Genomic DNA, 14,687 nt, shown 5'->3' on the forward strand with positions numbered 1-14,687 from the left:
CGGTTAAAGCAACTAATCGATGTCACAAATGGGTTTAGAAAGTGATCAAAGATATTTAAATATGGTGGTGTCTGGCAGCTTAAAAAGAGATTAGGTCAAAAGGTGCTCCATATCCACAAGGCATACAGCGAAACTGAAAACCGACCCCAGGACGCACCTCGGCTCACAAGATGCCGGCGCCTACTATGAAAACAAGCAAGTTCCCAAGAGGTTCTCTACAGACCCTCCTGAGAACTCTGAGCTCCCCTGGAGGTGGAGTACAGGTACTGCATTCAACCTTGTAAGTCAATAGAGCCCAGCTTACTAATCACAATGTTATTGGTAAAAAAAAAAATAATGAAAATGTGGTAACATGGAAAAATTATTCTCCAATGATGTCACCATCAGGGCAATCATCCTGTTCCAACAAAATGTAAGAAAAAAAGTCCATATATATGTTTGTTTTTTTTTTTTGTTTTTTTTAATGAGCAAGTCTTAAAATTAGTGCAGTAACTTTAATAGCTTGTAGTAGAATTAGTGCATAGAAAGAGTTAAAATACCCTAGGGTGTTTAGTTTTCAAACATATGTTTTGATAAACTGAATTGACTGGCTTCAAATGTGTCCCAACTAGTAGATGGGGGCAGAATAATCACATGCCAAAAATTCCAAGTTGAAAATCTAAATTGCGCTTGTCCCAAATGTCTTTTTACCCCCAAACAACCTTACAAACCCCTGCATGAGTGATATCACTGTACTCAGGACTCTGTACTCAGATGTTGCTGAAGACACATTGGGGTGTTGTTTTGAAATGACATGCCAGGACCTTTAGATTCATACCTGAAGTATAATGTGTGTGTGTAAAGAAAAGAAAATACAAAAAATGGCTACCAAAAAGTTTTGATAAAGGGTTTTGGTAGAACTGGTGCATGGAAGGCGTTTAAAATACTAGCATTTTAAAAACCCTGGGTTTTCTACTTTTCAAACATATATGGTTTGGTGGGGATAAATTGAACTGACTGGCTTCAAAGAGGTCCCAAATAGGACATGGGTGCAAAATGACCAGATTTTTTAAATAGCAATATGCCCGTGTACTTATTGCCCTATAACACCCCCCAATACATTGGGTATTTCTAAACACAGGACAAATATTAGAATCTATTTAGCAGTTTTTTTCATTAGCTTTTTTCAACTAATCCTCAGAAAAAGTGCTTTTTTTAAATGTCACCATATTTTTCATAGTAAATTAGATATCAAATTAATGATATCTAAAGAAAGCTCTTCTTATAACAACTATATAATTTGTGTGGGTACAGTATATGAGAGAGAAGAAAATTACAGCTAAACAGCAACATGGAAGAAATGTCATGATGGGTAAGAAAATTAATAAAATGAAGCCAATATATTTGCTTTGTGTTTACATTGATATATTTACTAATGTTTATATTGGTATCCTCAGATATTGATATACATCAATATTGGGTACATTATCAAGTGTATGGGGAAGGATGGTGAGAGAGGTACAGTAGCTGCACCATATGTCCAATGAACCAATGAGAAGCCGCTGATACAAGCCAGCACTACAATTACATTTATTAATGACTAAACATCTGGAATTGGCAAATAATTACAGCAAACATGTTCGACATGTGTATCTGCTTAAAATGTTAATGTTTATAAACAATGTAGGTTGTTATTGGAATACAATGTGATTGGCGTTTATTATGAAATATTTCATAGACTTGTTGAGGCATCACCGCTTTTAGTGTATTTTTTTCTTTTCAATAAAGTTACCTCTAGCTTGTGGTTTTGTGTATCACTTAGTAAAAACAGTTGAGATATTGCGTTTAATGTAATAGACTCCTTTGCCTCCTGAAAGTTGAGATCTGTCTAAATGTGGCAGAACTAGCATTAAATCGAATTATCTTTTATCCTCACCTCAACATTACAAATGTTTCCTGACCCAATCAACACTTATCAGCAACACATCATGAAGGGGAAGAGAGTGAACTTAACAGTGAGAACTATTAAGACATATATTTTTGGGTCATTTTAATCATAGGCTTGAGAGAGAGTGGGGAGAATCTGCTTTATATGGGAAAAATCCAGAGCATTCAAAGTCAACATGTGGTTGTTACCATTTCTTCACCGGCACATTGGTACACTCGCTATGAAACGCATTGTCCCATGTTTCTGTAATCAAACTGAAAAGTACGTTTAGGCGTAGTGTTTTGTGCGCAGGCAAGCCATGACAAATGGACCAATATATTTATATTATTGTGCAATGGAATCTGACAATTGGTAACTGCCAGGCTTCATAGCTGTTTTGTCCTTGCCAAATTCCGTTTTAAAGTTAAAATAACAAAAAAAATCCCCAAACTACTTTTTATCGTACTTGTGGTGATTGGTTGTTTTATGCCCAGCAAACATGACCAGCATTATCTCCCTTATAGAACATAATCTGCTACTCCTGCGTGGGTGAAAATCTTTTCTGACTGCCATGTCTTGCTTTAAATCGCCCGCTGCTCGGTTTATCTTGCTCCTGGTGTGTATTTCACGCTCTGCCCTAAGATTCGGTAATTAGACAGAGTAGTATCTTGCATAAGACCCCATGGCTGACTGACAGCGAGGCGATGTGACTCATCATTTATCAGGATATTATCATGCCTACCCTTGATAAATTTTCCCTGCTGTCTGGGGAAATGGACGGGATAGATATGACTTGGTTATGTGGAAGCAATTAGTGGTTGTAGCTTTACAGCTGAACAAACTGGAAACTAATGATCAGGTAAATTAGGATAGCGTACATTAGTGTGAGCTGATGTGTAAAGACCCCTTTGACAGTGCCGTATATTTCCATGTACCGCACTTGACTGTACAAATAATGGAGATGTGTCTCAGATACAGGTACGTAACTCTGTTCTTGTTAGCTCATCAAAGACTGGATTTCATTTCTATTAACTACAGAATGATTACTTTGGCCACCTACAGCCACTAAAAAAAATGCTGCTTCCAAAATACTTAATTTCTTAAGATTTCCATATTTAAGTGATTAAAAAATTAAAAATCTTCATCCATTAACATTTTGAAAACCGTATTCAAAAGAACGTGACATACCCAGAGCTCATTTAACAGAGAATATCCACATGACTGCATATTCTGTGGTGTTTTGGGCTATATTAGGTTAGAAACAAATTATGCAGCATAAGCCGAATTACTTTGCACCAGCCGTAAGACATCATGAAATGTAAAGCATGTATGTCGCAATGTCTGCTGACAGGGCCGGCCCAAGACATAATGCTGCCTGGGGCGAAGTTTAAAATGTAGCCCCCCCCCCTGCTGACGCCAGGGGAGGGGCCAGGCACCTACGCCATTATCTACCCCCCCCCTTTGTACTTACCTTTAAACAGTCCTGCGTCAAGTCTCTCTGCTCTGCCACAGTGCCGGCTTGTAATGCTGAGCGCTGGAAATTGACGTCACTTCCGGCGTTCAGCATTACAAGCCGGCACCGAGCCCGATTTAGAGGGCTCGCAGAGGAGAGAGAGGGGCCCCTCTCTCTCTCTCTCCTCCGCTTTTAAAAAAACCCCAAAACAAACAAACAAAAAAAATGCTTGGGGCGGCAAAGTGCCGCCTCTTCAAAAGTGCCGCCTGGGGTAAATTGCCCCACTCTGCTCCATTGTAGGGCCGGCCCTGTCTGCTGAATACATGCAACCAATTATGCTGATTGGTCTTGCTTGATCTTTGTTTGGAAATACCGCATCTGCTTGATTATCAGACGACCCTGATTATAAGATGACCCTCCAAAATTTGAATATTGATTTAGGAAAAAAAGAAAAAGCCTGCCCTATAGGAAAAAAATTTTAGCTAGTAAATATTCATGTAAACTACTTTTTTCATATTTAATAGAAACTATGATTGAGAAAAATCATTTTTTGTTTTTATATCCTTTTATTTACCAACCTGCCCCCAGTTTTGGACATCTGCCCCCAAAATATGCCTTATACCCCCTTATATGCCACTCTGCCCCAGAAATGCCCTATACCCCCTATATGCCACTCGGCATCCCAGATATGCCTTTTAACCCCCTATATGCCACTCTGTCCCCAGATATGCCTTATACACCCCTATATGCCACTCTGCCTCCCTGATATTTCGTTTTAACCTCCTATATGCCACTCTGCTTCCAGAAAGCTCATATACCCCCCCATATGCCAATCTTACCCTCCCCCAACTTACCAGTGCATCCCTAGACTTCTCCTTGTTCTTCAGATTCCTTGGTGTCTAGTGTGGCAGCCGGTTGAGATCTGCTCGATGCGCACACAACTTTCGCTGCTGCTACCGGCACTTCCGCCGGGGCTTCTATGAATGAGCACCGGAAGGTCATGTGATGCCGGCGCTCCGTCATAGAAGCCCCAGAGGAAGTGCCAGCAGCAGCGGAGGTTGCCTGCGCGCATTGCACAGACGTCCACTGGCTGCCAGAGAGGAAGATCCAAGTCCCCTGCAGCTCTGCAGGGGGATCTGGATCTTAGTCTTGTAGTCAGACCTCTATTTGAGGTCTGATTAGAAGACGACCTCTAATATATATATATATATATATATATATATATATATATATATATATTATAACATGATGGGTATTTTTCAGAGCATTTGCTCTGAAAAAAACCTTGTCTTATAATCGAGCAAATACGGTACACACAAGATTCTAATGAACAACGGAACGGAAAACCACGTTTGTGTATTAAACTACATTGCATATATATAACCACGATAAGGGCACACGCATCTTCTCTCCAATATACGTGCTTTTGTGATGTGTTTTCCTCCTCCCTGTATTCAATATTCAAAAAGGAAGGGATCACAATGCACTAAATGGGTAGAGCATAGTTAAGTGATATGATTTGATAGAAAACAAATAGATCTTGCTCCAGCTTTGGTGCTGTGACCGAGAGTAAAATCCAACAGGGTGCTTGAAATCTCAGTCGATAAATGAAACACACTTGTCCGTGATATTTAATAAAGTTAATCTGTTCTTACATGAGCAGGAACATTCCTGCCACCATTGATTGATTTGATGAGTCTATTTGCTTGTCATTTAGTTCCAGTCCTGTATTGGGTGGTGGTGGTGGACCCATCCACATGGTCTAGAGGCAGAGGAACATGGGATCTACACTTTCCCTGAGACTGATCCCTCTGGAAGTACACTCATCAAGCTTCAGGATGGAAGATGTCTGAGCATAAGGTCATCTCTTACCCCCCTCCACTTGGCATGCTGGAGCCACTCATAGAAGCAGAGCCAAGAGCATTCCATACCTGAGAAGACTTGCTGCGCCATCACCCCGTAATTATACCCTTAATTTGGGTATAAATAGATACCCTGATAACCCTGTGCCAGCCAGGCAGAACCCTCCTTATTCTTTCCTGAGACTTAATTTTGAGATAAGTTGTTTTTGGGCTACATTAGTGAAAGAGACCTTGTATTAATTTCATTGTAGTGTTAGGCTGATTTAAGAAGAACAATCTTGTTTATCTTAATGCCTTATAACGACAGATTCACTTCCATTTATTCCAATTACTTCCAATTTCCACATTTATTACGTATATTGTAATATCTCTTGGGAGTAAAATGTCAGATTTATTTCAATAGTAACTGTCCCCAGGTATTTCCGAAGGTTCAGCAGTTTTTAAAGGTGCCTTTAACAATACATTTGTCCTCGCATTCCCTGTCTCCTGGGTTTAGAACAAAATAATAATTACCAGCATGGGCTGATTGTTTTTTCTTTTCATATTCTTGAAAACCTTTTTATGCAACGACATACAAAGAAAAGAAGGTGGGTTGTGTTTGTGCTTTTTGTGTGCCCTTGGCTGGTTCGGTTAAAATACTTGCTAGAGCAGATAGAGAGGATATTGAGTTAAATGTGACTCTTTATTCAGTTCTAGATGTGATTGAACCACCAGATTAACAATGATGAAATGGAATTTAAAATAAGCCTAGACCCAGCCTTCTGCGTACTTTATCATAATGTTCATTTTAACTGCAGGCGCCCATGCACATGTGGGTTGAGATATTTATACCATATTTTAATTACTGTGTGCACAAGTAATGATGTATTCAATGATTCATTTAAATATTATAAATGTGATATTTGTCCACGGTTTGTGCCTGTTTACCTTGGATGTTAAATAATCACCTGAATAGTAAATTAATGGTTCATGCCATGTTAAAATTTTTCTAGGGGCACATTTTTTTTTAATTTTTTTTTTAAAGGGAATAGTGAGGAATTCGACCATAATGATACAGCTCTAGGGTGATATTCTAATTAATTGGAGAGGCTATGCTAAAGTAGCAGGAGGCTGAAGGGAATTACTTCGCATTAGGGATGGCTCCATCTGGGAGTTGTGGTCTAATCAGGCAGCTTGTGTGTTAGCTGTGGGGATGATGGGAATTATGACGATTATGACATGTTAGCACACGTCTGCATTAGCTCTGGACAGGGAATGAGTACATTACCTGACTCCCATGCTGCTTCATTACCAATCACATCAATGTCGGTGTACTCAGGATAATAACCTTCTATTGAAAGCAGCCAGTAGAATGTAAGTTACAATCAGCGCAAGTGTAACGCAAGACACTGCAGATTTGCAGAGGGTATCGGCAAGAACTGACTTTTAACCAGCGTTTTATTACCGTGTTTCGACACTTATATAACCAAGGAGGTCCATGCGTAAATAGCATAAAATAAATTTGCCTGAATTAGCAGATTTGTAACCCAAGCTGGGCCACCCCTTGGCTACTTCAAGTCATGGTCATCTCTGCAGACTGTGCACTTAATAGATTTCCGGGTCCAAAAAAAGGATTTGGTTTAATACACTCTCTCTTCCAAAAGGAGATATTACTGTAACTATACATTAATAAAATCTGTGGCTAATGAAAAACTACTGTTTTTTTTTTTTTTGTTTTTTTTTTAATGCCTGTATTTTTTCTTGTTACCTGCTTAAAGCCTCAGCTATATAAATCCAAGTAACTCTACATACAAATGAAAATGTGTATTTAAGTCTTACCTTGTGTATACTATGAAGATGGTATTTTTATGGTTCTCATGAGGTGCATGATTATTCCTCCCTATTACATTATCTCTCATCTACTGTTAAGTTTAAGTGGGTAAATGAAACTAGCCAGAGTGGGGATTTATTGTGCACGCTTATACGTTTTATAGACTGCTTCAAACTCCTTGCAGTAAAATGGTTAATCTGTGACTGCTGTTGACGTAATGCTGTGTAAGGGCAATCCTTGATTTATTTATATATATATAATATATATAGAATTTATATAATATATATTACATTACATTACGCACGCACACAATCCTCCATGTTTAATGTGTGTAGAACGTGTACATAAAAAATAGCAAGGAGGCTAACTAGGTTGCCATTTAGTTTTTAAATCATCCACGTTTAACATTTTATATGATAGTAATATAGTGGTGGAAACCTCGTGTCTGCTATCTATTAAGCCAGTATTGTAATTTTACTCTTAATGTTTGTACAGGCAATTCTAGCCACACTTTGTCTTTGTTTAAACAGCTATTCTCCCAATTTGTGTAAGGGTCAGACGTATTGCGAAGGTTGGTGCTTTTGGTGCGGGGTTCGCCCTGCTGCCCCGTGGCCTTCAATTATTACAAACAACGAGCTCTTTCTGCACAGTGGGAGTTCAATGTTGGTACTTAGGAGTGCAAGGGGGTAATAGTTGCAGATGATTTGGGGTCATCCACTTCATTTAGTGGAAGGCCCCAATGATTCCTCGTCCAGCGTTATTCCCAATGGACACCAGTGGTGTGTATAGTCAAAAAGCATTGTTTTATTCCAAATGTGTAACCTATGGAGTGAAATGCAAATGCAGAGTACATTTTTATTTTTATCTGTGATCTCCGCTGGCAGTGTAGGGAAGTAAAAGGTCTCGGATCTCACGTGCAGCAGTATATTAGTGCCTAAGTACCCAACATTTAAGGTATTTATTCAACAACTTTGGCCCGTATGAAACCATAATGTGACATAAATGACGTTATGTACTCACCTGCTTTTAAAGATGGATTTAGCTTTGACATTATAGAGTCACCTAATGGGATTCTTCCTCCCCCTACTGCATGACCCTGTGATTGGAGTATAAAACCCTTTAACCCCTTAGACATATTTTATGCTTGTTTGTTTTGCCTAATTTCCATAGGGTAACATTGTTTCACAATTTTACCTCCATCTTTTTTCTGTGTTGACCCAATAAAAAGTATTAACTTTAATTTAATTAAAGGCTCTAAGCTCCTCGAAAGTGAATGGCATTTTTTTATTTTATTTTGCGCAGCCATTGTAATTTTGCTAGGATTTCTTCCGCAGAATAGCTGGTGGAAATAAAAATTTGGATCAGGGGAAGGTCCTATGAAAAATTCTCGAGCAATACAGTGCTGTATACAGTAATGTAGGTTATCAATGACTTAAACCTGGTTTTATCTCTTTTTCTGCAGACCTGGCCGCTGCCATTGTTTTCAGTCACGTGCTATTTTATGTGGCTTTATCTGCTCAAACACCACACTGGGCAGATTCTGTATGGCAATGCTAATGAAGTCCGTTCCTCCATAGAGTTTTATTAGACAGTGTCCAGCTGAGTAATTTACAATGAGCCATTTTTGCAAAGGGATCTTTCTTTCTTTCTTTTTTTTTTTTTGCTCCGGGAAGCGCTCTCTACATGGAATCTGCTGAATATGTCCAAATGTCAACAGGGTTGCTTGAAATATTTATTTTTGGGGTTTTTATTTAATTTTTTTTTTTTTTTTTGTAGAGGCAAAATGTAATTTTTGTCTCTTACCATTGTGATCACCCTACCTGCTGACCACCTAAGCAGGGTCTCTTTAGGGATATTTATAGTGTGTGTATGTGTATATATAAATAATTTGAGCTTATGACTTCCGCATTAACACGGAAAGGGGACATGACTAACACACACTTACATATACTTGATTAGATGTAATGTGTATATTGAAACATAGAATTGCACAAATAAGGGGCAGCAATGCCAGCACAATTAACTTTGCTATTTTTGTAAACACAGAAGTAAAATTAAAATGATGGCCCTTTTAAAGCCTGGAAGCAATACTTTAGCTGGCATTATTTCGCTTACGCTGTTGATTACTTGAGTTACCCTATGGTAATGGTTATTGACTTAATCTGATCGCAAGCTGACATTCAAAGATGCAAAAACACTCTTCTAGCAAACATAACCTCTTCTCTTTTAAACAAAATTGTAAATCGGTAGAAAAAAGGCAGGAGACAAGTAAAAATAGGTTTTGTTTTTCTTTGCCTTTACAATGTTGTGAAATTCTCCTGTTATTCAAAAAGACAGGATTTGTTATGTTTTATATGTTTTTGGTATGTGAGTTCTGCATTTTTAATAATGTAATAAAGTACTAACATATTTTTTTACTTTACAATATTTTAGACTATTTGCTATATTATATGTTCTTCTGTAATAGCATTCCTGCATTAATTAGAATGCTAATTCTGGGAATATTTAAATTTTTGCTGGCATACCATGCTTTGCAAACGCAATCCTGTGCTTCAGTTCTGGAAATAAGCAAATTTGCCAATTTCCTGCCCATATTAAAGGCTGATGGTAATTACTTTTGCTGTGAGCATCTGTTAATGCAGAATTTTTGTCTCTTCAGGTTCATGTGAAAATGGCGGATGAAGCTGTCTGTGTTGGCCCGGCTCCCACAAGCAAAAGCTACCTCAACATGGATGCCATCATGGAAGCCATTAGGAAAACCGGGGCCCAAGCTGTGAGTCTGAATGGCTCTATCTGCTGCAGCTGTTTCAGATATAGAAAGGAAGAAACGCCAGAATTTGTATTTTGTTTTTTTTAAAGAAGGAACTGAATATTCTGTTCTTGTTTGGCTCATGTCACATGAGTTAAATGTGGCTGAAATCTCTACTGGAAATCAAAGGCTTTTGAAGCATCTGGCATGGCTGGTGGCAGTTCCTGCAGGTGGCTGCTGGATTCAGTAATCACACCAGGGAGCAGCTTCAGTTCTTCCCAAATATGCTGGGGAAAAAATCCCAATTAGTGTTAACCATTTCAGCATAGTTTTTTTATTTTTTTGCCCCAGTGTAATCGATATTTACTTGTAAGAACAGTGTTCCTTTAAACACTGGAGAATTGTAAAGGAACAAGGATCAATTTAGAAGATAAAAAATCCCTTCAGTTTATATACAGTGATTTTTGGTTTCTTTCTTTATCTGATATATATATGTATGATATATATAGATATTGCATAGTTTTATACGCTGGATTTTTTTAGTATGTCATGCATATCTCCGTTCCAGTTTTCTTACCTTGTGTTTTTGCGTGTGTGTTGGTATGTATGTATGTATGTGTGTGTGTATATATGTGTGTGTGTGTGTGTATATATATATATATATATATATATATATATATATATATATATATAATTAGTACACACAGATAGACCCCTATTTGTAGGTATTGAACATGCTAGCTACGGACTCTCTAAATCCCTTTCAGAAGGTATGGGGTTAAGACTTTGAATCAGGACTAAGTGCTTAGTATGATAACTCCCTCTGTTTTTATTTTTCAAGGTCCACCCAGGGTATGGGTTTCTTTCTGAAAACAAAGAATTTGCCCGGCGTCTGGTAAGTCTCGTTCTTTTGTGGTTGGTAATGAATCTTTAGGAAAAGGAGCAGCATGGCAGGGTGTTCTAGATGTATTCATCGGTGAAAGATGTCTGATTATGTTCATGGTTAAAAGCACTGTTGTTAGGTCCCATTTGGAGCTTAACCTGCCCTCATTACTGTATATTGTTCTAATAATAAAACCAAAAAATAAACTGCCGCTACACATTAAAAACACCAAATTCTGAGAGAGTTGTAAGTTTTTTTTGGTGTATTTTTAATTTAAAAGGCTTTATTTCTCCATTTAAACTATGGTAGATTTTTTTTTTTTTTTTATATTTTTTGTGCACCAGTCTAGGTAAATTATTTGAATTATCCGCGCAATGTATTAAGGTTTTATTATTTAACATTTTAATAATTTTATAAAAATTACTGCATGCAAACATGTGTTGATGCTGCGTCTTTTAGCCTGTGTTGAATTGAGTGAATAAACACACGACAAAATAATGAAATGTTAATCTTTGTGTATATATTCTACACTTTTTGGTTGCTGTGATCTTATTGCGTTTTCCTTTTTTTGTGTATTTTGTCTCGTAGCAGGGTTATAACAGGTTACAAAGTGAAATTCAGCTTATTCTTACCTGCAGCATCCATTGTCTTCAGACAATTGTTTCTTATGAGGCAGGATGATGTCCTAGTGCGTGTGTGTTTTTTATTATTGTTGAAATAAAATATCTTCAGTGGTTTAAAAGCTGTGCATGGCATATGGGAAATTATTGAAAGTAAAGCTTGGCTATGAGGGTTAACAGGCTATTAAAGTTGGGTAAAGGAAGACATTGGGGGGGGTAAAGTGACTGGTCCTTGGGTTGCACATGGTCACAGAGGGGGGGGGGGGGGAAGCTTTCGGTCATGATGTCCAAATATTCTTTACTATAGCAGACAGATTTGTATTGTCTTGTCTTACAATTCTCTGAGCTCTCAATACGGTAAGATATGATTCACAAGCAGTGAGATATTGTTTTACATTATTTGAGTATTCACCGAAGCTTGACAATTTTATTTCAAGACACGCACCTATATATACTGCGGCCAAATAGGAACACATTTAACTAGCCAAGGTACTACAGTTGCGCCTTAACTAATTTGCTGCCGTTAAATCGGGAAAAGCTCGACGTGGTTTTGAGTTTTTTTCCTATATTTATTTCCTATATATAAACTATATATGTGATTGTTTACCTTTAAGGCTGTGCAGAAGACATAATACATTGTTATGCTCTTGAGTCTTCTCTTGTGTTGCTTTAATAGACCAGTCAGTACACTAAGCTGTCTTCTCTTCTTGTTTTAGTTTGTTGTTGATAAATCTTAACCCCTACCTCGATACTTTGGTGTCCTTTCCCTAAAAGGAGAGTTGACCAGAGAGTTTGTAGAAGACTTGTGGTTTCAGCACCTTCGTTTCACTATGTATCATGAAGAACCAACAACAATGAGCTTTTGCTAAAGGGAGAGCTTGGCTGGTCCTGTATAGTTAGGTCGCCAAGATTTCCTCAAAGTCTCCTTGCTAATGGAATTATGCATTATACAGGCCCTTCTTCCTGGAGAAAGTTGTTGTCCTTACATAGCAAATAGTAAAGTCTGGGAGTTTAAACCACAACTCTTCTGCCAACTCTCCCTGCACCATGAGGATCTCTTCCGATTTAAGTAAATACCAGTCTGTTGGTCTGTCACACAGGGGCAAGATAAGTTGTAGGACAACTGGCGTCTTTCTGGGTCATATAAAATTGAGGTAGGACCTATCAGGAAGAGTTTGAAGTGAGGGAATAAAGTGGAGTGAGATAAAAAAAAAGGAAAGCTAAAAAAAGGCAGTCAAAAGCCTTCTACTGCAAAGGAGAAAAAAGTACTTGCACAAACACGATGTAATAATGCCCTTTTTGAGGAGTAACTTTTTCATGTTAAACACAACGCAATTTAAGTGTTTCTGATATATAAAGTAAACCCACACCTGCAATTTATGATGCAAGCTGCAAAGTTGAGCTGTTAATACTTGTGATGCAGCAGTAAAAGTCTCTTTGCCTCCTTGCCCTGGTGTATGAAAAGTGCTGGAAAAGTTTGAGTAGCACTCTAAATAATACACACGTCTTCAAGAATATAAAATGCGACAAGCCCGCATCTCGGCTGTTTTACATAGCTGCATAACACAATGCAATATACCCATCAGCAGTTGGTCAATAAAAATGGTCACATGTTCTTTTTCGACGTCTACTCTCTTTCTACATACAATACACACAGCTATTTCATGGGGCATTACAGACTGTGTCTTGATTTTGAGATGTACAGTTATACAGCGCTACAGAATTTGATAGCGCTATATAAAACAATAAATAATAATTTTATTTTTGTGAACAAGCCCTTGACCCGTCTTGGCACCAGGATGTAGCAATACCTTCCTTCTGCCACTACGTTTTTATGCCAGCAGGTGAGACTTCAATAAATAAGCATTCTATGACGACTGAAAACTTAAACGGTACTTGCCACATGAACATCACAGTACATAACACATACTCTAGAATACTAAAAATAGTGTCAAGCTTTGTATTAACAAAACACAAAAGTTCTTTTGTTATGGACATCCAAACTATTAAATGTTTATTGAATTCATGTTCAGGACGTGAAATAGCTCAAATTAGCTGTATGCATTGCTGCATAGTTTTGTTATGTAGCAACAACATGTGCGTGACCCAAAGCTGTATTTAAACAGATAATCCAAGCCTCTGTATTTCCTAGATTACCCCGTGTATTTTCTGCTCTTGCAGTCCTCACCGACTTCAACAAAATGGGAGTATTTAGTATTATAGCATTTAGCATCGGAAAATCAGCAACATTTCTGATTTGTTCCTGATAAGTAGATATTAGTTCACATGGACATTTTTTTTCACCTGGTCATTTCTGTATTTGGAATATTAGCCACTGAATTATTATTATTTAATCATTAAAATGCTTCCTTGCTCTTGTGTCTTGACTGTTACACCACTATATATGAATTGCTAAATTATCCCAAAGTAGCACTGAGATTGTGTGCTTGTCATTTTTTTTTTCCTTTTTTTTTTTTTTTTCTCGCAATATAATCTAGAATAATTTTTGGTACTCGTGTGTTCCTTTTAAATATGTATTTCTTGAGGAAGTAAATATGATTTAAATAATTCTAAAAGTTTACTTAACTGCCAAGGGTGGTGTTGCATTTTCGAATGCAGCTGTACAGGGACTACGCTTGGCAATTCATTGCGTATTTATTAAAAATCAATTCAGTTCTAATAATAAAGGACTGATGCTATTGTCAGTAAAGTGACTCGAGTAAATGCTAAACTATTACAGAGAGAACAATCGGTGCAATTTGTGGTTATGTGCCGTGGTTGTTTAATCATGTCCTGAGTCAGATCAGTGCAGGTGCAACATGTCTGATTCGAGAGAAGACATGGTAAAGTCAATGTCCTACAATACGAGCGCAGTAATGAACCGAAAGCAGTGCTTTGTCTTCAATTAACACATGGTGGGCTCAGTTTGCATGTAATCCCACTTGGATGAGCAAAGGACTGCCTTCTTGTTCATTATGGCCTTAATGAGTCAAGGAAAAGTACTTGATTTGAGGGCTAGGAGAGATCTTAATTTGTGAAATTGTTTCTCACTTTTTCTTTTCCTTCCTGAGGGCTTTGCTTTAAGTGCCAAGTAAAGTATACACCATTATTTGTAGTTTGTTGTGTGAAAAGATACATAGGGCCATCAAATCACTCCAAAACGTGGTATTTTAAATTCGCTTAGTTAAAGGGCCAAATTTATAAATTATATTTGCATTAAAATACTGAAGAATTTACATGATGTTATTAAGATTTACTGGATAGTATTATTAAACTCTTGCTAGTTCATTCAATCCCTGGTAAAAAAAAAAAAAAAAATACTAATGCAAACAATACATCCGTATGTTTCATATGCGTAAAGGGAATTTGTGTCTCCCCAACTTTTTCTTGTGCATGTTGGAGAA

The 14,687-nt window shown here is 37.6% G+C and overlaps 1 protein-coding gene across 1 annotated transcript in view; it reads left to right on the forward strand.

Moving 5' to 3' along the window:
• The window catches only part of LOC149299919 (propionyl-CoA carboxylase alpha chain, mitochondrial-like), a 166,654-nt gene that overhangs the window by 12,208 nt on the left and 139,759 nt on the right, over positions 1–14,687 (forward strand). The window contains exons 5-6 of the mRNA XM_089485827.1: positions 9,691–9,804; positions 10,622–10,675. Of these exons, the coding sequence (XP_089341953.1) occupies positions 9,691–9,804; positions 10,622–10,675 (168 nt within the window). The remainder of the gene's footprint in view (positions 1–9,690; positions 9,805–10,621; positions 10,676–14,687) is intronic.

The sequence above is a fragment of the Sceloporus occidentalis genome, unplaced genomic scaffold (genome assembly GCF_023333645.1).
Source record: "Sceloporus occidentalis isolate IW3139 unplaced genomic scaffold, rSceOcc1.0.p SCAF_27, whole genome shotgun sequence".
Lineage (NCBI taxonomy): Eukaryota > Metazoa > Chordata > Lepidosauria > Squamata > Phrynosomatidae > Sceloporus > Sceloporus occidentalis.